This window comes from Glycine max, chromosome 3 (assembly GCF_000004515.6).
Source record: "Glycine max cultivar Williams 82 chromosome 3, Glycine_max_v4.0, whole genome shotgun sequence".
In the NCBI taxonomy this organism is placed as follows: domain Eukaryota; kingdom Viridiplantae; phylum Streptophyta; class Magnoliopsida; order Fabales; family Fabaceae; genus Glycine; species Glycine max.
Window position 1 is genome coordinate 41507741 of NC_016090.4, and position 25500 is coordinate 41533240.

Below are 25500 nucleotides of genomic sequence, written 5' to 3' on the forward strand. Positions count from 1 at the left end.
TAGTGTGTTTGGATTTAGAATTTTAAAATATGAAAATTTAAAATTTAAAATAATTTAAATGAAGGAAATTAAATTTCATTTAATTGTAAAAATAATCTGTTTAGGTCATTAATTTAATTTGGATCATTTGGTTAATATCTATTTCTCATCCTTTTAAAACTCAATTGATTTGTTTTTACTATATCATTCTATCTAAGAAACTTCTTTAATGCCAATGGTCCAAGATTCAAACTATTGCAATATTCTCATTGATGGACCGAAGTTCAATCATTAGTCATGTTTGAAACTTTGTAACACTAATAGCATTGACAATAAGGAGGCACAACACCACCATGTTGAGGGATCCGTGTCGACGGTGGTGGTGAGGATGTGAGAACTTGTACATCGGTGAAACATATCTGTTGGCAATGATTAACGTTGTGTGTGTGACATGTGTGTCAAAGTCCCACAGCAAAAGATGTTTGAGCATTGAGTTTTTTAATTCGTGCTCTCTTGAGAAATATTATGCTACGATGAGTTTCCGGTTACAGGAGGTGTCACTGAAAATCAATCTCATGAAATAATCTTCTATCGTCAATAAGCAACTGAATCGAGAGGAAAAAAGTGTGTGGTGTGGTGTGATGGGTAAAATTTCAAATTCCACCTATTTTAGTGAAATTGTAAATTCCTTATTTTAAAAAAGGACTAAAAATTTGAAGAATTTATAAAATTTTGAAAATAAATATTCAAACGTAACATTTTCTTGAGTATCAATCTAAATACCCTAAAAAATTACATTTTCCTTTTTAAATACTCCATCCAAAAGCACGGTAAATTATTTTAATGGGTTCTCGTAGGATCAAATCCATATTTAAAATTTAATTGGAAACTTAGATTCTAAAGAACATCTATTGATCTCTGTTATAAAAATATAATAATTGTAATAATAAAGTAACTATGCTGAATCGAACTAATAATTATATTCCAACAAGGGACAAGAGACAAGAGACAAGAAGTTGAATTTAAATTTTGTGGAAAGTACCCGTGAGCACCGCTTATTCAAAAATATAATCATTTTTTTTATGATTCCATACTTCCATAGTCCCTTTCTGTGTGAGATGTTGGAAGGTTAAAAAATGCAATATGCTGATCCTGGTATGATATTGACAGTTTATCATAATTTCTTTTGACAGATTATATTATTTATTTTATTCCTTAGATACTATGACAGACACGGTCAGAAAATCTAGATACTGTGAGAGATAACAAATTTTAATTATAACAACTATTATATATTATATATTATATATAGAGTGTCTTCAATAAGAATTTTAGTTATTATACGAAATAAAAAAACTAATTACAATTAATTATTTAATGGTTAGATTATTATTCAATTAAAAATATCTCTTCTTTTTTAAAGATTTTACTTATCATTAATTTAAAAATATTAATTAAATACATAACCTAAATCGTTATTTTTTTTTACAATAAAGAATCATCTCATTTTCATCAATAGATCGAATACAAGTTCATGACAGGGAAGTTTTGATGTCTTAAATAAGTTTTTATTTTATTTTATTTTATTTGAGTTTCACTTTAATACAACTCATTAATTTTTATTTTATTCTTATAATTTGTTAACCAAAGTTTAATAATGAAACAATTTTAACATTTCATTATTTAATAACTTATTTAAACACTAATAAATAACATACTTTATCTCAAATTAAATCTTAAAAAATCTAATCTTTTTAAAAAAATTTAACAATCATTGAAAATAATTACAAGAAGTAATAATAATATTTAATGAATATTACATGCACTAAAAAATATTTTTTTAACATAATTTAATATTTTCATTAGGACACTAGTTGTTAGTAATTATTTTATAAATTTTAATTTAGAAAAAAATGTTTACATTATTAATATCACATTGATGTATTAAAACTTAAATTTAAATGCACGTGCGTACATGTAGATAATTAAAAATTATTAATTTTTATAATATATTAACATGCATCATGTATAAGATAAATATTTATTTTATACAACAAAAAAATTATTACATAAAATATTGCATTATAATTAAAATTCTTATCAAACAAATATTTTGGACATATAATTATATTTTAATATTATAATAAATTGTTGTATTAAGTTACTTTTAATTATTAACGATTTCTTTAAAAAATATTTGAATTTAATTTAAAAAAAAGATAAAAAGATGAATTGTGCAACAAATATTATTAATTATTAATTTTTGTTAATTTTTTCTTTCTTTAAATCTATCTTTTTCATTGATGCATAGTGAAAATAAAAGATAAAAAATTAACAAAAAATAAAAAAAATATTTTATTTAAAGATTTTTTTTAAACATTCTTATTAAACAATAATTCTTAAAAATATTATCATTTAATATAATTATTCTATTTTATATTTAGAGAGATGAAACATTTTACTAAATTTTTTAAAAATAGATAAAAATTCAATAACTTAAAAGAGGTCTAAGAAGGTTGACTCTTGTGTTAGCCACGACCTGTACAAGTTGGAACATAATGAAAATAATTAAATAATTTCATTTACACAGGATACACAAGTGTATGCAACTTTTTGATAATTCTAACACCACATTTGACAACTTTATGATTTTATTTGTTTCAAGAAAATTTGGATTACAAAATATTTTTTGTATCTGCTATTATGCCAAAACCAGCCAAACTTGAAAAACTTAGTCCATTACATTTAAAGCCAAAGGGTTAGGAGATAAAAGGATCCCAACTCATCTCTTTTGGAAGTTCAGGAATTTTATGCTATAGGCAAAAACAAACAAGAAAAGGAGAACCCAGCCTAAGTGAACAACAACAACCACTGGGAGGAAGTGATAGTCATAACCGAAGTTTTTCTTAAGTAGTTCCTTCAGCCCCATGTTTTCAGCTCCTGGAATTTCCACTTGTGTAATTTTATCACCGAATTGAGAGGTAACAAGGCCATACAGTGTCCAAGCATTAGGAGCTAGCCAATAGTACCATCTCCACCATATAGGAATTTGCTATAACATTTATAGGAGAAATATAAGTCTCGATATATATACCAAAAAAACAAAACAAAGAACCTACAGTTTCCAATATCAAATCATGAATTAATTTATCAAAATTTCAAATAAATTAACATACCGTCCTAGGAATGACAAAGCCACAGAACGTGTTCCAGATGGTCAAGAAGAAGGAATTGCAAACAGCAGCAATTTGAAAACTTGGGGTGACGGCAACAATCATCATCCCATATAATGTGTAGTAGATCAAACACATAAGCATGAAGTAGTAGAAGGAAAGAAATTTCCTGGCCGTCCATTCAAACCCCATCATGGAGTAGATGATGACACTGAAGATGGTCGTTTGAGTGGCAGAATAAATTGCCTCTATTGCCACCTACACAATCAATGAGTGTGCATTAGGATATAAGAAATCTATCCAGAGAATCTGTCCAACAGTGATGCATAAACTTCATTGAACAAACAACAATTGATTAAGATCTCTCTTGCTTCACATTTATACCTGACTAATTGCATAAGTCAATGTTGAATACATCCCTGCAGCTCTTTCACGATACAATACAGTTCTTTCTATGTCAACAATTGGTTGCACTCCCATAGTGTTCGAGGTTCCAAGGAACATCACTGCAGCGTACATGGCTCCTAAAAGATCAAACAAATCTTGTTGCTTTTTGCTGCCAACCAAATAAGTTTGATCAACAAACATCATTAGTCAATAAATATTAACTTGAAATTCAATTTAAATATGCAAGATCAATAGCAAATACACTTGTATATAACACTTAAGAGCAAAGCCTTCTAATTTCAAGATTATAGGTGAATAGAATATAACTGATTGAGTATGAAACTATTAATCAACATACATATTTTTGGCTTTATTCCAGAAGATTAGACCAAACATTATCCCAATGGCTATTGTGAAGAACAATCGAACTGCATTGTACGAAGGGTTTCTCCAATACGACCAATATTGTTTCCAGAAGCAAGCTTTGCACTGAACAAAGAATGATTGGGAATATTTGGTTGGGAAGCGCAAGTCACTGGAACCCTGTGGTGGAGTACTGAGCTCTTTGATAAGCTCTTGATTCCTTCTGTAGAAAGTATAAGGAAAATAAAGTTATAATTTGCAAAGCTAGAATTCTTGTACCACATAATCGTGCATAGTAGTAATAAATCACAAAGGAAAAAGCTTACTGGTAAAGAGTAGAGTTAGTGTAAATCTCCGCAAAATCTATGCCAAGATGAGCCTCAATTGAAGGAGTGCTAACCTCGAGCATCCATGTGGCAGGATTATAACCATCCTTGATTTTTTGAACCCCTGCAATGGACTACAGCAAAATATGTATATTAGATATAAATAAGGGTATTACTAACCAGTGCCATAAGGGTTTAGGACACTGGTTAAAAAATTAAAAGGAGAAAGATTTTATTGGAAATCATATAAGATCACAATTAAAAATCATAGGAAGAAACATTTTAAGGCTTCCCAAATAAAAATTTTGTTTTTACTTTCTTAACTAGTGCCTTATAAATAAATAATAAAAGTTGCCCACTCAAAGTATGAAGCAGAGGTATCAAGAACTCTTGAGAGGACAGACAAATAAAAGCTTCAAGACTTACTTCAAAATATTCTATGAGCTTTTGTGAATGGTGACCAAGAGGTCCAGCATAGATAACTTGTCCTCCTCTTTTCATCAAAAGTAACTTCAATAACAAAGAAATCAAATTTGAACATGTCATGCAAAATAGAGAAACAATAAACTAAAGAAATAAAACATTTTGCTTATGAGCTCTAATAATTTCATATTCCAAATGCACCTCATCAAAAGCTTCAAAAATGTCTATGCTTGGTTGATGAATTGTGCAAACAACGGTTCTCCCAGTGTCCACTGTGTTTCTTACAGTACGCATAACAATAGCAGCAGCTCTAGCATCAAGGCCAGATGTTGGTTCATCCATGAAGATAATTGAAGGGTTGGCAACCAATTCTACAGCAATAGTAACCCTTTTCCTCTGTTCCGTGGATAGACCATCCACTCCTGGAAGGCCCACAAGTGCATTTCTGATTTGGTTAAGCTCAACCAACTCCATAACTTCTTCAACAAACATCTGCATCACCAAACAAAAATATAACCAAATCAAAGTTAAAATTAAAAATATTAGCATTAAAATTCACTTTATACTTATATTGGCCAAGAAAATGTAACAAAGTTTGTCCCTACACACCTTTCGATTTTGTGCTTTTACATCTGAAGGAAGGCGAAGCCATGCTGAAAACAATAGTGACTCATACACAGTAACATATGGAGAATGAATGTCATTTTGTTCACAATAACCGCTGACACGAGCAAATGTTGCTTGGTTCTTTGGATAACCTGAGATGCTAATACTTCCTTCAATGTATCCACCTGTTTTTCTTCCAGCTAATACATCCATAAGGGTAGTCTTCCCAGCACCACTAACACCCATAAGTGCTGTCAAAATACCTGGTCTAAAAGCACCACTAGCATCATGTAGTAGTTGAAGTCTATCTTCATTGATTCCTTGACTTTTCATTTCCTGATACCACAGAACAAACCCAAAAGCTTTTCATTTCCCAAATGTTCACAAGAGGCTTGAAGTTGAACGTTTCTATATATGAAAACTTAAAATGATTTAATAAACATATGAAGGCATTGGTTTCAATTAGAATATCTTAGTGAATTCAATGTGGCTGGTAAGACTTTTATTCTAAAATTATTGATGTTTTACAAAATCCACTTCTCATTCAATGACTATTTTTCCTAATTTTGTAATTTTTAATAAATTTTGACTATTGATAGAGTGTGTTGCTAACATTCCTCATTATCTTTTTACACATATATATCCCTATTTAAAATAACTAAATTCAATCTTTACAAGAAATATTGCATTCACAACCTTTAAAAAACACTAACAAATACTTTGACAAATTAGATTAAATGCTTCTTAATCTACATGCATTAACTTTAAAGTCAATAATTTTGAAAGGGAAGGAACTATACACCACACTTTGAACCTACTTGTTTTGTTAAGTATGAGAGAAAAACTAATAACAATGAAGTGATACTACAATATGATGGAGAAGGCATGTCTTACAGCAGGCATGTCTACATAGTAGTTCACGTCATTGAATGCGAGTGAAAGAGGTTGAAACGGCAGGACCATTCCTGTTCTTCGTTCTTGATGTGAAGCATTTCTCACTGCCATGTTTATACCTTGACCTCCTATGTTTGTCAAAAGGCCAGAGACGTAGAGTATTCAATATAACGTCAATCAATTATTATTTGCATTGCATGAGAACAACACACTATTGTTCTTTTCTAAAAATGATGCGATGTCATTAAAAACAATATACAGGTCAAAATCTCAAATTCATAAAGTATAACTAGTACTACAACAAAAAACTTGAATAACAATGAAATACACTTAGCAATAATTACCTCTATTGACATGTTGTCTAAAGGTTGAATTTTCATTCTTCTTGTCGTCTTCGTCTGTGATGAATGCTTTTGAATCACCCATAGCTGAAAAATTGGTTTGATTAAAAAAGGTTTAGTAGTAGTATTGAACATTCCATTTATTTACTGAATATTAAAATCAAATAGATATATCTTACCATTCAAATAAGTCAATGCAACAATGCACAGAAGATTGAAAAGAAGAACAAAACCAAACAAGGCTCCAATACATATCCAAAACCAATAATCATCAGTGAAAAAGCCTCTAGACTTCAGAAGTACTTTTCCAACTGTAGGTGCATCAAATCTAGAGTCTGTATTTGGCTGCATAATATACATAACATATTTGACAAGGCTTGGAGTTAATGGAATATTAATTTAGACTCAATGCAAATTTGATTTTGTATTTGAATGTACGTAACCGTAGGTAATGAGAAATAAGAATGAGAAAAAAAAAAAAGACTTCTTACTTTACTCCATCTTTCGTCTAAAAATTCATTTATTACTATGGCATTCTGACCATACATCATAGGAGAAACATAATAGCCCCATTTCAACCATGGCTTGATATTATCTGCAGGTATAAGAGAAATTTTGCTGAAATAGTTGAGTACTTGTTAAAACCATATAACTATAAAAGATGAGTAGAAAACAAAACCAATTCAATCTCAATGAAAAGAAAAAAAATTTGAAGTTTCCATAAACTAAAATATCTCTAAAAGATTAGAAATGAATGATGTCTCACTTTTGGAGACAATAAATCCTCCAAGCACCAATACTATTTGAAAAGTCAAGCCACTCAGGATATTAGCAACAACATATGTTCTACCAACTGCACCAACGAGCCGAAATAGAGAGATAGCCATCTGATGAACGCCAAACAGTGCCAAGAATTGTTTGAAAAACCTGATGAAATAGAAGGAATATTGGTCTGAATTTCAGAAATTTTCATTCTAGACTAAAAGAACTATTATTGCCACAACCCACAAAGCCAAAATAAAAAAAAAATATTTTGAAAAATAATAGCAAGTCTAGGAAAAGTAAGGACTATATTTAGAAAAAGCAAACCCACGGTACCTGCTAGCTGAAGGAGCAAATCCAATTGTGTAGTATGTGAAAACAACCCATATTCCTGATTCCACCAAGGAAATGGGGATCCTGAGAACCCATATAGGTAACCCAAATGCCCATGCAGGGTAGAACATGAAATCCCTTTGTTTGTAAAAGACAGGAAGCCTTGAAACAAGCATGGCTTGTTCTGAAAACCCATTGAACATTATGTTCATTATAGAGAAAAACATTGCTCCAAAGAACTTCATCCCATCTTCAACAGTGCCCACTGACATTTCAGTTCTAAGGAACAAAGTAAAGCCTAAAATAGATAAGACAACTAACTGTATTATCCTGTATATGTAGACAAACATTTCGCGTCTCATAAGCAACCATTCTCTTGAGAAACATGCCTTCAGTAGTTCCCAATTTGATATACCGTACTTGTCTTTAGCTAAGGCAGCACGATGAGTTTGACTCTTATCATAAGGAACCTTAAACTCTGTTGCAAGTTGTTCTCCTATGTAAAACGATTGGAAGCACTCTGCAAATTCAGGAACTGAAATGTATCTATAAGGTTCATCTCTTCTAAACCAATATTGTTCTTGATCTTTCTTAGATGTTACTTCTTGTAAAAAGTCAGCAACTCCCTTTCTTGGAGGACATTTGAAACCCATGTTTTCAAAGAACTCTAGCACATGTTCTCGTTGACCTTGGTATACAATTTGACCTTCTGAAAGAAGGATAACATCATCAAATAGTTCATATGTCTCCGGTGCTGGTTGTAGAAGAGAAATCACCATGGTTTCATCCATTATATGAACCATTTGCCTCATGAACTTGCATATCTGAAAAGTGGTGGAACTGTCCAATCCTGTTGATATTTCGTCCATAAATAGTGCCTTTGCCGGACCTACTAGCATCTCCCCTGTACCAAGTTATAGTTGAAGCAATAAGTATATAATAAGATAAATTCTAAATAGTATGAAACGAAATTATACAAACAGTTTATAGGTAAATTAGTTTATAGGTAATTTGGGTTAGATTTCATCATCTAATTTTTTAAACTGATTTAATTTAGTTATTTTGTGTTAAAAAATATATATTTTATGATAGTTTAAAATTATTGAGTGATAATTTTATCCCATCGCCCGGAGGATTTGAACCCATGACCAACAAGTCACCAAGGTACAATTTTACTGCTGCACCATGGCTCGCCCTCGGTTTGAATAAATTGAATAATTTGAAAAAATTAAAGAACATAAAAAATTTAAAAGATTAAATTAAATTAAAAAATAAATTAGAAAAAAAAAACTAATCTAACCCGATTTATAACAACGATCCACCACGACGTCAAGTGTCAAAATTGCTATTGAATCTTTAACTTATTATTGTTCAATTATAAAGAGCAGTTTTCGTTCTTTTTCATGTGGAGGATTTCATACTAGATAACAAAGCTGCTATGTTAAATACACAAGTTGTTAGTTGCGAAAATTCTAAGCCATGAAATAAAAAACGTCAGAAGAAAAAATGTTGGTAACCACACTATTTTTTACACTAATTGAACTAAATTATTTTTAACTTAATAATTTTATTCATTTATTCTAAGGATATAGCAATAAACTATATCCTTTTTCTTTTTATCCCTTTGAGAAAAAATAAGTATGTAATGTAAATGACCTGTTGTGACACGCTTCCTTTGTCCACCGGAGATACCCCTTCTCATGTTATCACCAACCAAAGTGTCAGCGCAAATATCCAATCCAATTATCTGTTAAAGAATAATAGAAATTAATGTAAATAAAAAATAAATTTAAAATATATTTTTATTCTTTAAAATATGACCTTTGTTTGTTTTAATTCTTATAAAAATTTAATTAATTTTTTATCAATAGTAGAAACGAAAGATTTTTTTTAACAAGAATTAAGATAAAAAAATCATTATATTTTTAAGGATAAAATTATATTTAATTCAAAAAGATAAATAGATTGAAAGATAGAAGTAACACTAACTAATATGAAGTACTTGTGCCAACAAAGTTACAAACCTTAAGAACATAATCTGTTTGCAAATTAGTTTTTTGACCATATATGGCTGTAGCCTTCATAAATGCATCAATCTCAGGATCCGGTTTAATTCCTGCTTGTTTCTCCCTTCGTAAAAGTTCTTCCAACATTTGATACCTTGTGCCAACACCTAGACAACGTCCTGAAAAATCTAATGTCTCTCTCACTGTCATTTCTCCATAGTGAAGGTCATGTTGACCAATATAGGCACAAGTTTTTTTAGCAACAAATTCTTTCAGTTCATGGCCACAATAAGTTATTCTCCCTGAAACCTGATCATCATAACATAAATTTGTTGTGGAAAAAAAAATTACACGTGAGATGATAAGAACTAACAAAGAAGAAGTAAATTGATTGGAATATAGCAAAAATATGACATGAGAGTGAACCTTTAAATCTGGGTCAAGCTTCCCTGCAAGTGCTAAAAGTAATGTTGTTTTCCCTGCACCTGGAGGACCTAGAAGTAGGGTCATCCTGATATTACCATGTTAAATAAAATAAGTCTTAAATGCCTTTAAATTCTGTCAAAAAATACCATTAAATAAATAATATAATAAAATCTAATTTTGACCGTTAATAAATGTAATTTCTTCTAGAACTAATTGTCATAAATAAATACAAGAAAAATGCATTAATCCAATAGGTGTAACATTGAGTTTGTGGAGAATTTGATTCCCATAAAATATGGTGATAAAAAAAAATGCATCCATCTCTGAAAATTAGTAATAGATAACATTTTCGGTTAATATATTCTCATGAGATTATTAACGGGCTACCTTGATGGTTTGACGATTCCACTAACATCTTTAAGAATATGAATTTTCCTCTTCTTGGAAGGTGCAAGGCGAAACAACTCCAGAATCCTCTATCATGCACAACAAATGATCGAAAAAATATTTAAAACAAAAATTAATATAATCTCAAATTTTAAAAAATATTAGACACGTTAACATTGTATAAAACTTATGGTTAAAGCTAGTCTAATATAAAAGATTGTACATAAAACTAGCAAAGAGAGGAATACGAAGAAGAAAATGTGTGATAAAATAATTGATGTTAATAGGGATGGATCTAGACGGAGACGAAGAGGGGTTGGAGTCATCCTCTTGAAACTTTTTATTTATATTATAATAAAGATTAATGTTAATTAATATAAACTTATGTAAAATTAGTTATATTTTTTGTTTTATTATAATGATTAAAGTGATAACATAATGTAAAATTAATTATCTGTTTGTTGTTATTATAATAACAACTAAGGTTATTATTATTTAATATAAAAATTATTTTTAATTTTATGTGTAAAAATAATATTTTTTAAAATTATTATTTATTAAAATTTAAATATTTAAATAAGTACGAAAGATGAGAAAAAAATTTCCAGCACCCTTTTCTGAATCCGTCCATGGATGTGATACAAAGAAATAAAAAAAAAATAATTCTGCAAAAAGAAAAATCATAAAGATCATTATATAAATGATATACCTATGATTAGACGAAAAAAAGAAGTTTGTTCTAACATTTTTTCTCTATATTTTAGGGAAACAAACAGAACTAAATACCTCAAAGGTGTTGAGAGTAACATTAAGCAGGGTAGGAAGTGCTCTAGTTCCAACATGCACATTTCCCTCCACCGATAAATTCTCGTATCTGACTTCAATATTTGGAATTTTAATCCCCACCCTGTATATATTATAACAATTGTTAATAAAGTCAGGAAAAAAATCAGTGACGATAAAAATAATAAATAATAATAATAATAATAATGAGAGTGTTAGGGGTATTTTTCTTATACTCTCTTAATTCTTAACATTCTTTTAGCGATTATCATTGACTAAAATTTATTAAAAATTATAAATTTGATTAGATTTCATATTTAAAGTTAAGAGATAAAATTATTAATAATAAGTGATATTTATCAAAATTAATAATTTTTAATAAATTTTAATTAATCACATTAAAAATATTAAAAAAATATTACTAGTATTTTTCTAATAATAATAGGTTGATGCATGATGAAAGATGAAAAGTGATGGATAAAAAATCACCTATTAGTTCTGTCTCTAAGTTTACGAAGAAACTTATCATTATCATCGTCAACATATTTGAGTACAGTATCCAATAGTTGCTTCTTGTCTTGCAACTTAAGATGAGTGACATCAACTTGGCAACACACAACCTTTCCGTTGTCAAGCACTACACTCATCATCCCTTTTCTCATGCGATCTAGCGTTGGCAAACGCTCGATGGCAGCCCATTTGAGATCCTCCTCATTATCCTCTCCACTGCTGCGTCCAGCACTCTTTGTGAATGGAGATGCACTCCAACTTGCTGCTCTGAAACTCGATGAGGGCCAGCTCCGCTGGTTTCTTTTTCCGCTGACCAAATCATTTCTCACTGATGTGGATGCCATTCACTACTGATCATAAACGAATGACAAAACGTTGTATTATGTGTGTGTCTCAAATATAACACACACAAATCACTCCAAGTTTGGATGCGGAAAAGATGAGAAAACTGTGTGCCTGTCGGTATATATTTATGCATGTGCTGGAGTGGAGAGGTAGTCATAGAATGTTGACCAAATATTTTTTTCAACAATGAAATTAGTGTGACTGTCCCCTGGTCAAAAATACAGACAAGTAATATTAAATCTTTCAACATTTTTTTTAATATTTATGGAAGGAAAATATTAGAATTGAAAAATCATAAATACACTGTATAAACCTATATATACAAGATTGAGCTTCTCTTATTAACTTTTATTATTTATTGTTTATTGACTATTTTTTTTTGTTACAATTGTTCGTTGACTATAAAAAATGTAAAGTAATAAAAATGTTTTAGAAAAAAACAAATAATTAATGTAAGAGGTAATTTAAGTATATATATATATATATATTAATTGTTGGATTAAAAAGTTTTGATTATGATACATTGTATACTGAAACAAATGATAAGCTGATGGTTTGAGTGGAAGTAAATTCAATAAAAGTCCAAAAACTAATATATGTTGAAAAAATTTAATTTAATTAGTTGATCGTGTATTAAGAAAACAAGATCCACCAGTGATCTTTGCTTCTCTAGAATTAACTATGGGTAGCTTATTTCTAGAAAAAACAAAGATTGATTTGAAATTCCATACTATATTTTTTATTAAATTATTATGCAATTAGTTTTTATCTGTTAACTTTAATTTAAATTATAAAATTAATAGTAATTTTTTCAAAGTTAGTTGGTATTTTCATGTTAATAAGACGGTGATAAAAAAATTACTTAACCAGCCATTAATGATAAATTGTAAAATGAAATAAGCTTTTAAAATTGTAGTTGTATCCATTATTATTAGATAATCAGTAATCGTATACGCGACGATATGTGATATTATACGTACACATATGCCAATTTTAAAATATTATATAATTTATATGTCACAAACTCAAATCAAAATCCTACATAGATTATACATGAAGAGTTATAGTGTTTATATAACAATAAAAAAAATTTTATAATCTAATCACAAATTAATAAGTCTGTTGATTTTTATAATAATTAAATTAAAAATCATGAAAATATTTATTTTGATTTAAATATTTTTTAGTTTATAATAAATTAAGGAATTATATTTTGAGTCTCTAATATTTTTTCTTGTGTTGAATTTTTAATAAAATAAAATAAAAATCTTGATCTTTTGTTATTTTGGTTTAATCCTTGTAATATGATGTTTAATTTTTTATATATTAAAAAAATTTAATCTTTTTCAATACTAAATTATTATTAGGTTCCTTAATTATATTTTGGAATCAACTAAAGAATACATATTTTGCAATAAAAAATTGTTATGAATTTTTTTTAATTGACCATATTTAATTGAGTTTGATAAGATGTCCTAAAGCATCTAATCAGTTGAAACAAAAAAACCCCAGCCATGACATTTTAAGATTATGGACAATAAGATATTAGGCTTGCCTCGACAATATATTTCTAATATAATTTTTAATAGAAATTTAGGTTTAAATATTTTTTCTAATAAATGACAATTTTTTTTAATTATTTTGATTTCTAATATTTTTTTTTACTTTTTAGTCCTTAATAAACTTTTTATTTTATTTTTACTCCTTAAAGCATTATTTAAATTATTTCTTTTATCAGCAAATTGGTATTTTTATATATAAAGGCAAAGAGTGCCATAAGTCATTTACAAAAAATGTGCTATATATGAGCACAAGTTTATCAGATATTAACACAATACGTTAATATGATATAACCAAGGCCAAAAACACCCGCAGAACCACCATTGCATGATATTTCATGCACAATATGAAAGTAATTAGCATGTTGTATAGGTCCCTAGCCACATTATATCCTTGGTCCGCAAAATATCACCATCCGTGGTTAAACCCATCTCGATACCTATCCACCTCATTCAATAATACCAGCAGTATTCAATTTTTCATAATGAGCTGTTCCCTGCATGCAGGCAATTTTCAATGACCCTCCACGGTTCTGAAAACAATTGCACCTCCCCATCACTGAGCAACACGTGCAACAAGCGCTATTTAAATTACTTTTCAATGCAAAGTACTATTTAAACAAATTTGAGGACCAGAAACAAAATAATTAAGGGCCAAAAAGTTTTTAAAAATTTGTTAGGGACCAAAACAAAAGTTCAGTCATTCATTCGAAGCAACAAAATATTAAAACCTGAAATTTCTATATTATTGCTTCCTTAATTAGCAGTTAAGAACGCTAATTAGAAAAATCCTAGATAAAGAAGTGATCCAATCATAATATCATTCATCCACAGATTTACCTGGCCTAGAAAAACATCACACATAACCTTTGTAGTTTAATAAATTTAGAGATTACGTGCATAAATTTAATTCTTTTACCTAGCATCTTAACATGACACATTTGTGTAGGAAACTTTTCAATAATTATAATTGATAATTTTATAATTTACCAAAACTTTAGCTTTGATGCATTACAAAATAAGACTTTAATAGCATTTGTGAAAATCATCCAAACTACACCATTGTCTTGGTGACATAAACCATACTTTCAATTTTTGAAACAAAATGGAAAATGGAAGAGAGTATCCCTGCCTATCTCTTTTGGAAGTTCAGGAATTTCACGCCAAAGACAAACAAAAACAAGAAAATGATAACCCAGCCTACATGAACAATAGCAACCACCGGTAGGAAGTCATAGTCAAAACCCATATTTTCCTTGAGGAGTTCCTTCAGCCCCATACTTTTTGCTCCTGGGACATCTATTTGTGCAATTTCATCGCCGAGTTGAGAGGTAACAAGTCCATATATCGTCCAAGCATTAGGAGTAGCCCAATAGAACCATCTCCACCATACAGGGATTTCCTACAACATTTAGCAAAAATATAATTTTTAACATATATATGCTAAAGAGAGTACTGAACCTTATTTTCAGCATAAAATTATGAATTAATTAAATATCAAATGACATATATCATACCACCCTAGGAATGAAAAAGCCGGAGAACAGGTTCCAGATGCACAAGAAAAAGGATATACAAATGGAAGCAATTTGGTAACTCGGGGTTAGTGCAATAGTCATCATCCCATACAATGTGAAGTAAATAAAACACATCAGCATGTAGTAGTAGAACGACAAGAATTTCCCAACATTCCATTTAAATCCCATCATGGAATGAATGATGATAGTGTACATGACCGTCTGAATTGAGCTGTACATTATCTCTATAACCACCTACACAATCAATTGAATGTATGTTAGTTTAACTATTATACAATGTTTTCTAATGATCTACCAAGCAAACCTAGCTATCTGCCAAACATTCCTTTTTTTTAAAAGGCAGTGCTAAGGTAAACCATATAGTAAGTAGTGATCCAAGCTGGACCAATTATTTGAACCGATTCTAGAGGTTAAAACAACTAGTCCATGGACCCACCTAGCACACTACCTTAATTTAAAACATCTATCACAATCTTAATTTCATTGAATGAATAAATTTTAAAAAAAAATATAAGATTGATAGGGTGATTAAAAAAGATAAGAAAAAGAGAAAAATCATAAGTTTAATAGGAGGGTTCAATTCCCTTGTTAACAAAAATTAATATTTAATAATGGAAAAAATTGTTACTTTTTGTTGAATTTTAGTCGGTAGTATATCTAAATCACTATGTAAAATTAGGAACAATTGATTTGCACAACTCTAAATTTATACTTGACCGAGCGCATAAGGCAATGCTGAATACATCCCTGCTGCTCTTTCACGATAGAGTACAGTTCTTTCTATGTCAACAACTGGTTGCACTCCCACAGCGTTCATGGTTCCTAGGAACATCACAGTAGAGAACATGGCCCCCAAAAGATCAAATAAATCTTGCTGTTTTTGGCTGTCAACCAAATTAGTCAGAAAAATAATTAATTAGTAGTCAATATTAGTTAACTTTGAAAAAGTTTACATGAAATTTAAATGTGCAAGATCATAATTAAGAATACCAAACACACTGTCATGAGAGCAAATTAATCCTTCTTTGGTTTCAATATTATAGACAAATAGAACGGATATGTAAACTATTAAATAACTTACATATTTTCTGCTCTTTTCCAGAAAATTAGACCAAACATTACACCATAGGCTAATGTGAAGAAGAATCGAATTCCATTATATGGAGGATTTCTCCAATATGACCAATATTGTTTCCAAAGACAAGCTTTCCATTGCACAAAGAATGATTGGGAATATTTGGTTGGGAAGAATAAGTCCTTGGAACCTGGTGTGGGAGTACTAAGCTCTTTGATAAGCTCTTGATTCATTCTGAAGAAGGTATAGAGAAAATATAATTGTAAACCTAGAATTCTCATAACATATAAACATTACAAACACAAATCACAGAGGAAAAAACTTACTGGTAAAGTGTAGAGTTAACATAGATCTTTGCAAAATCTATGTCAAGTTGAGCCTCCATTGAAGGAGTGCTGATGTCAAGCATCCATGTGGCAGGATTATAGCCATCTTTAATTTTTTGAATCCCTGCAATAGCCTGAAGCAAAACATAATATGGTATATTATCTTAGATACATAAGAAACATATACCACTAAAATTATAAGTTTCCCATGATGTTGTAAAGCAGAGGTAATCAAGAACAATTGAGATAATAAACAGGTAGAAGCTTGAATACTCACTTCAAAATATTCTATGAGCTTCTGTGAGTGGTGACCAAGAGGTCCAGCATAGATAACTTGTCCTCCTCTTTTCATCAGCAATAACTACAATTAAAAATTAAATTTGAAGATGTATCACTATGATGCTCAGATACAAATATGAATAATACTATCAATCTTATTTCTTTCTTGCAATCATCCATAAAGAGAACAATTTCCATTTTTGGTTCATTAAGGGCCAATACTTTTATGTTTCCATATTATACATTATTTGGTATACTCAAGTAGCCCATTGAAGTTTCATAATTTTTTCTACAAGTTTAGATACTTTATGATACATATTGGTGAAGTATTTAAGAGTATTGGTATCGGAATACCTGAAGTAAATTAAAATATTGATTTATCATAAATTGTGCAACACACATAGAATAATCAACTGAAGATATAACACATTACACATATAGACTAATGGTTTCATATTCCAAACTTACCTCATCAAAAGCTTCGAAAATGTCTATGCTTGGTTGGTGAATTGTGCACACAACAGTTCTCCCCGTATCTACTGTTTTTCTCACAGTTCGCATAACAATAGCAGCAGCTCTAGCATCAAGGCCAGATGTTGGTTCATCCATCAAGATGATTGAAGGGTTGGCAACCAATTCTACAGCAATAGTAAGCCTTTTCCTTTGTTCCGTTGATAGACCATCTATGCCTGGAAGACCCACAAGTGCATCTTTGATTGGTTTAAGCTCAACCCATTCCATAACCTCTTCAACAAACATCTGCACCCCCCAACAAAAATGAAATAAAATCAGAATCCAAATAAAAAACATTGGCATTAAAATCTTAATCAATTCATAATTCATGCTACACATACCTTTCGTGTTTGTGTATTTACATGTGATGGAAGGCGAAGCCATGCTGAAAATAATAATGACTCGTATACAGTAACATAGGGAGAATGAATATCATTTTGTTCACAGTATCCACTAACTCGAGCATATGTTGCTTGGTTCTTTAGGTGACCTGAGATGCTAATACTACCTTCAATGTATCCACCTGTTTTTCTCCCAACTAACACATCCAAAAGGGTTGTCTTGCCAGCACCACTAACACCCATAAGTGCTGTCAATATGCCTGGCCTGAATGCACCACTGACATCACGCAGAAGTTGAAGTCTATCTTCATTGATTCCTTGATTTTTCATTTCCTGGTACAATGAAACAATCAAAAGCTTCGTCGCGAAAGAATAAATTAAGTCCCAATAAATTTCACAAAAGGCTTGAAGTTCAACGTTTCTATGAAAACTAAAACAATTTTGATTAACAAATAAAGGCATTGAGTTCGATTAGGATATACTATATAACTTTACATGACTCCAAGTGAAAAATCAGAATATTGCATCCTTGTGAATTCAACTCAAAGTGGTAGTTTAGAATTCGTTCCTTCTTTTCTTATTATTTAGACTTTAATATTTTTTTTTCTTGAAAAATTATTGAATTTTATATTTGTTCTCTATAATTTTTTTCTTGACTTTTGTTTCCTAAAAAGTTTTTTATTTTTTATTTTATCTTTCATGTTACAACTTGACATGTTACATATGGATAATTCTGATAAAATAAGAATTAGAAATCAAAAGAAAAATTTAAATATATTTAAGGGACAATATAGAAAGATAGTGTAATGATAAATATAAAATATTATCTTTTTTAAGGATCAAAAGTAAAAAAGAAATTAAGGACAAAATGAAAATTTTGATTATTTTTCAGAAACTAAAAACATGAAAATATGTAGTGTTATATGAAATAAATAACATGTCACGTTTTTAAACCGGGAGAAAATAAATAAACATAATAAAATGATATTATAAGACCAATAAAGAATAGATATTTGCAAGAAAGAAATATCTCATATTCAGAAAAAGATGAATATCATGCATTGTTTAGAAATGAATAACTTACAGAAGGCATATCTACATAATAGTTCACGTGACTGAATGAAAGGGAAAGAGGTTGAAATGGAAGGATCATTCTTGTTCTTCGTTCTTGATCAGGACAACCAACAAGTTCTGAAGATTTTTTCACTGCTATGTCTATACATGGACCTACTACTAGTCAGAAAAGCAGAGTATTAAGTTGTATGATAATAACGCGTATCTAAACTTTAAAATTTTTGCAATGTTGTGAAGAATATAATCTGAACTTCAAATTTTAAAACTCATAAGGTACAGCTTTAGATGACACTTTTTTATTAAATAAATCTCATATTTAAATAAAAGATCATATTTTATTATTTTATGAATTATTACTATCTATTGATAATTAAAAAGCATAATCATAAATTAATTTAAAATTTGAAATTGACTTCTTCACTAATAATACAATAATTAATTCAAATTAAAAATTAAAATTACCTTGACAGCATATAAGACACAGTCAATAACAAACTGAATTACTTAAAATTGTTTCGTGAACAAAATTAATGTTGTTAATTTAATTGGTTAGTTAAGCACTACAATTCTATAAACAACAATGGCATTACTGAAATCAGCTAGAAAGTGGAAACTATGGAAAAAGAATAAGATATTAAAACCTTCAATGATACGGTGTTTATTTGTTGACTTTTTATTCTTCTTGTCATCATCATCCATGATGAATGCTTTTGATGAATCACTGAAAGCTGAAAAATTGATTTGATTAAAAAGGATTACTAAGCTACTAGTGCTGAAAATTCCATTCAATTAATAAGAACAATAATTAATTACTAAAATCAAACAAATAACTTACGATTCAAATAAGTCAATGCAACAATGAAGAGAAGGTTGAAAAGAAGAGCAAATCCAAACAAGGCTCCAATGCATATCCAAAACCAATACTCTTCAGTAAAAAAACCTTTAGACTTAAGAAGCACCTTTCCAACTGTAGTTGCACCAATTCTAGGGTCTGTATTTGGCTGCAAAATGTATGAAACATAATTGACAATGCTTGCACTTAATGGAAATAATTTAGACTCAAAGAAAAATTATATTTGTATTTGGACGTAGGTATGTAACATATGCAATTAATGAGAAATAAGAATGACAAAACGGAAATCTTACTTGACTCCATCTTTCATCTAAAAATTCATTTATTACTATGGCATTCTGGCCATACATCATAGGAGAAATGTAATAGCCCCATATCATCCATGGCTTAATATTATCTGTAGGCATAAAAAGAAAGCGATTAGCTAATATCATATAATATAACCATAAAACAAGAGTACAGGCCAAAGAAAATTAGTCTCAATATTAATTAGAGGAAAAAAAATTAAACTTTCCTTAAACTACAAGATATCTAAAAGATTAGGAAGTGATTGGTGTCTCACTTTTGGCGACAATAGATCCTCCAAGCACAAATATTACTTGACAAATCAAGCCGCACAAAATATTGGCAACAACGTGTGTTCTACCAGTTGCACCAATGAGTCGATACAGAGATAGAGACATCTGATGAATACCAAATAATGCCAAGAAGTGCCGGAAAAATCTGACGAAATAGAAAGACACGCAAGTGTGAATTCTGAATTGTTTTCATTTTAGTAAAAAAAAAACTATTATAACCAATGACCAAAATGGAAAAATACATTGAAAAGTAATTAAGGTTACTTGAGTGATTACAAAAAAAAAATGTCCCGTACTAATGATCAGGTGTTATGTTTGCTTAATTTTGTCACCGTAACCTTTATCTAATGAAAATAATATTGTTAGTATAGATATATTGCGGATCAATAAAATGATTAACACTAATATATATATATATATATATATATATATATATATATATATATATATATATATATATAATTTCATTAGTATAAAAAAATAATGTATACTATTAGTACCTTTTAGGATTAGTGTAATTAATGCATCACGTAGTTCCAATAAAGATTATTCTAAACTAATGTCTAACATTTTGTATATAAGACATTCTTTGCACTAAGTTGAGTAGGAAAACTAAGGAGTATTTTGAGAAAAAGTAAAGCAACAATACCTGCTACTTGAAGGAGCAAATCCAGTTGTGTAGTATGTCAGGGCAATCCATATCCCTGATTCTAGAAAGGAAATGGGGATCCTGAGAATCCATACAGGTAAAGCAAACGCCCAGGCAGGGTAGAACATAAAATCCCTTTGCTTGTAAAAGACAGGAAGCCTTGAAACAATCATGGCTTGTTCTGAAGACCCATTAAACATCATATTGAATAAAGTAAAAAATAGTGCTCCATAGAACTTTTGTCCATTTTCAACAGTACCAACTGGCATTTCGGTTCTAAAGAACACAGTGAAGCCTAAAATAGATAGGACAGTTAAATGTACTATCCTATATATGTAAACAAATATGTCACGTTTCATAAACAACCATTCTCTTGAGAAACATGCCTTTAGTAGTTCCCAATTTGATATACCATACTTTTTTTTCACTAAGGCAGCTTCATTGGTTTGGCTCTTATCGTAAGGAACCTTAATCTCTGATGCAAGTTTCTTTCCTACGTAAAACAAATGGAAAGAACCTGCAAATTCAGGAACTGAAACATATCTATAAGGTTCATTTCTACGAGACCAATATTGTTGTTGGTCTTTCTTAGACGTTACTTCTTGTAAAAAGTCAGCAACTCCTTTTCTTTCAGGACATTTGAATCCCATGTTTTCGAAGAACTCTAGCACATGTTCACGTGGACCTTGGTATACAATTTGACCTTCTGAAAGTAGGATAATATCATCAAATAGTTCATATGTCTCTGGTGCTGGTTGTAGAAGAGAAACCAACATTGTTACTTCCATTGTATGAATCATCTGCCTCAAGAACTTGCATATTTGGAAAGTTGTGGAACTGTCTAATCCTGTTGATATTTCATCCATGAAAAATACCTTTGCTGGTCCAACTAGCATCTCACCTGCGCCCCGTTACAACTGAAAGAGTGAGTATATACTAATAGATAACTACATATGTTTATAAATTAAAGCTGTTATATAGTTGGAAAGATATATTCTAGGGCTCTAAGCTATTATTAATTATAAGAAGAAAATCTAGAAAGAAAAACTCTAATAATTTAACATTATATTTTAATTTAAAATTTTTAAGACTTAAATTTACGTGTTTTTTTATTTATTTATATGATGTTAAACTTTTTATTATTATATCTAATATGTAACTTCATCAAGACTATCTTTATTTTATGACATGGGATATCATAAAAAGAAACAAGGGGATATAGAAAAAATGAAATGGGTGGTGTGATTGGGATGTAAAAAAAAATGAACATGAACTTTAAAATGGTAAGTTTCACTATGGTCTTCTTTCAGCTAAAAGTGAATGCGAACTCTAAAAATATGTGAGCTCTACTACGTTATTTTAGCTAATAACTAACAAAACGTTAAGGCATTTTGTATGCTGGAGCTTTCATATATCTTCGCTTGGAATGTATTTGCATTATCATTATTATTATTATCACTGAAATGTTTAGGAGATCTCTTTGGAAAAAATAACCTATTTAATAACTTCTTATTATATATAAGAAATTATGTTATAAGTTTTAAAATTCAATAATATATATATATATATATATATATATATATATATCTCGCAAAATTATTAATAATAAAAACCTATTTACCAATTTATATTTTTTAAAAACAAAAATTTAAGTATCATAAATTTGAAAAAAATCAAGTGACACACAAAAAACTGCATACACCTATCAGTATTTTAATTAAAAAATTAAAACATGATTAAAATATAAGTTAAGGTGTTAAAATTAAAATTATATATTATGAAATCATGATATAACATAAGTCTTAATAAACTATTGATAAGCTCTTTTAAATAGCACCTTATTATTATTATTATTATTATTGGGACTTGAACCTTTAGCACACAATATATTAAATTTCAAGACCTGCATGTGAGATAAACTAATTTATAACTTCATCTAATTTAATTGGTTAAGATTTAACTAATGAGAAATAACATTCAGAAAAAGAAAAAAAAAACTAATGAGAAATAATGAGGAATCGACCTGTTGTGACACGCTTCTTTTGTCCACCAGAGATACCCCTTCTCATGTTATCACCAACCTTTATGTCCGCACAAATATCCAATCCAAGTATCTACAAAAATGCGAAACAAATTAATATACGTTCATGGAAAGAAAATATATAGAAATACAAAGGTTTGAGACAAGGTTATATTCTTACAAACCTTGATGATATAATCGGTTATCAAATTGTTTTTTTGGCCCGATATAGCAATACCCTTCATGAATGCAACAATCTCAGGGTCTGGCTTAATTCCTGCTTCTCTCTCCCTTCTTGAGATTTCCTTCAACATCTCATACCTCGTGCCAACACCTAGACAATGTGCTGAAAAGTCCAAAGTCTCTCTCACCGTCATTTCTCCATGATGAAGGTCATGTTGACTAATATAGGCACAAGTTTTTTTAGCAACAAATTCATTTAAGTCATGGCCACAATAAGTCACTCTCCCGAAAGCCTAGTCACAACATAAGAAAAAAATATTTAAGTAAATTGAGGACTAGAAGTAAAGAAAAATATGAAAAGAAATGGAAACAAACCCTCAAATCCCGATCAAGCTTTTCTGCAAGTGCTAGAAGCAATGTTGTTTTCCCTGCACCTGGAGGACCCAGAAGTAGGGTCATCCTGGTATTTTACCATGTTAAATAAAATAAGATTAAATCTTAAATGGAAATAAATAACACAATCAATAAAGTAATTAAATAAAAATAAAAAAGCATCAACAAATGTAGTTTTCTTCTAAAACTACGATAAATGCAATAAAAGCAAAATTAATTCAACCACATCCTTGAAAGATGCAAATAGTTTTAGGCTACCTTGATGGTTTGACAATTCCACTGACATCTTTGAGAATATGATTTTTTCTCTTCCTGAAAGATGCGAACTGAAACATCCCCAGAATCCTCTATCGTGCACGCACAACAAATAAATCAGAAATAGTTACTAATTTGAAACAACATTAACAGTTCTCTAACATTTGACTAAAATAATATTTCTTCTAATAACATTAATTTAGATTTTTGAAAGAAAAAATCGAATCAAGTACCTCAAAAGCGTTGAGAGTAACATTATGTAGGGTAGGAAGGGCTCTCCTTCCAACATGCACATCTCCCTCTACAGATAAATTCTCAAATCGAACTTCAATTTTTGGAATTTCAATCCCCACCCTGTGTTATATAACAAAGAAAGGGAAACAAAGTAAAATTTAAAGGCAACGGCAAATATTGATCTCCTAATAATATTAATATCGATAGTCAGATAGATGGATATATACCTATCAACTCTTTCTCTAAATTTACGTAGGAATTTCTCATTGTCATCTTTTAGTACACTCTCTAGTAATAGCTTCTTGTCCTGCAACCCTTGATTGGTAACATCAACAACTTGGTAAGGCACAACATTTCCCCTATCAAGCACAAGCCTCAGCATCCCTTTTCTCAAGCGATCAAACATAGGAAAACGTTGGATTTTATCCCATTTGAGATCTTGTTCATTATCCTCTTGGATTAATATGTCTTTAGATGAAGATGTCGTCCTCATTGCCCTATAACTTGTTGAATTGGATGCCATATATATATAGTTTCTAAAACTATCTCACTGATAATAACCAAATTTAATGAATAGCAAGAGCTATGTACATCTCAACTATATATAACATGTATAAGCCCTCCAAGTTTAATAGTTGAAGGAGGTGAGTGTGAATGTGGAGTAGATAATGAAAGCTTTTTTAAAGGGTGTTTGACAGATTTTAGTATGCACAGTGTACGTGTCTAAGAAGTACAGTCTTGATGAACGACCGCTTCAGTTAGACACATTGATCACTTGACTACATCTTGGTCAAAATAACGTTGATGTAAATCTTATTATATTTTAAAAGTGTCATTATTTGTAAAAGGAGTAAATAAAAATATTCATATTTTAGTATATACTTATATCAGGGTTTTAAATGCAAGTTTCGATATAATGATAAAAAAAAAAGATGCAGTTATTTTTTATTCGATACATTTTTTTTAAATTAAATTGATGATAGATATATTTAAGGAACGAACCCTCTTTAACAGTCATACACGATATTTTTTTTTCTGAATGGAAACAGAAAAGTTAGAAACTAGGAGGATAAATTGTACAGCTTTGGTCATCCATAATTAAGGTGAATCGAAAGAAAAGATGGAATAGTCCTAAAAATCCTAATAACCATTTTGAATATTTTTTTTTGTAAAAAAAATTACTTTTACATCAGTATAGATAATAATATATAACATATAAGAGTTAAACAAGGAGAAATTCTAACCATATATTTTTAACACAATTTTTATATTAAGTGAAATTTATATAAAACCACTAGCAAGGCGATGATGTGTCTTGGTAAAAAAATAATAATTAAACAATGTGTCTAGCTACATAAAATTTATGTAATAATCACTTTATAATAACGAATGTATTACTAAAATTATTTTACATTAATCTATATAATGAAAATATTTTATTATGTGTATAATAGTATTTTATTATATCTAATGACTAATCCTAATTTCAAAAGAATTCGTTCCTTTTTTTATTTGAGAAATTGTATATTTATATTAATTTTATGCCTGCCTTTATAGCTCTGTAGTGTCTTGTAACTTTTTAAATT

General features: G+C 29.6%; 2 protein-coding genes across 2 annotated transcripts; both read right to left on the reverse strand.

Annotated features, from left to right (window-relative positions):
- Positions 1 to 2596: 2596 nt before the first annotated feature.
- Positions 2597 to 12160, reverse strand: LOC100790545 (ABC transporter G family member 39). Its single transcript, XM_041014138.1, has 20 exons — positions 11679 to 12160; positions 11193 to 11313; positions 10407 to 10495; positions 10020 to 10104; positions 9612 to 9902; positions 9244 to 9334; positions 7591 to 8491; positions 7259 to 7419; positions 6984 to 7087; positions 6672 to 6837; positions 6496 to 6579; positions 6152 to 6279; positions 5261 to 5593; positions 4853 to 5143; positions 4655 to 4738; positions 4229 to 4362; positions 3898 to 4125; positions 3537 to 3708; positions 3156 to 3410; positions 2597 to 3031 (listed from the first exon to the last, which is right to left on the reverse strand). Exons 1-20 carry the CDS (start codon positions 12041 to 12043, stop codon positions 2762 to 2764), a joined length of 4353 nt encoding a protein of 1450 aa, XP_040870072.1. The 5' UTR covers positions 12044 to 12160; the 3' UTR covers positions 2597 to 2761.
- A 2451-nt stretch (positions 12161 to 14611) lies between these two features.
- On the reverse strand, positions 14612 to 24463 carry LOC100791069 (ABC transporter G family member 39). Its single transcript, XM_041014139.1, has 20 exons — positions 24142 to 24463; positions 23914 to 24034; positions 23684 to 23772; positions 23408 to 23492; positions 23035 to 23325; positions 22853 to 22943; positions 20830 to 21730; positions 20165 to 20325; positions 19896 to 19999; positions 19585 to 19750; positions 19391 to 19477; positions 18760 to 18902; positions 17676 to 18008; positions 17290 to 17580; positions 16820 to 16903; positions 16543 to 16676; positions 16223 to 16450; positions 15854 to 16025; positions 15121 to 15375; positions 14612 to 15005 (listed from the first exon to the last, which is right to left on the reverse strand). Exons 1-20 carry the CDS (start codon positions 24435 to 24437, stop codon positions 14736 to 14738), a joined length of 4302 nt encoding a protein of 1433 aa, XP_040870073.1. The 5' UTR covers positions 24438 to 24463; the 3' UTR covers positions 14612 to 14735.
- Between the last annotated feature and the right edge of the window lie 1037 nt (positions 24464 to 25500).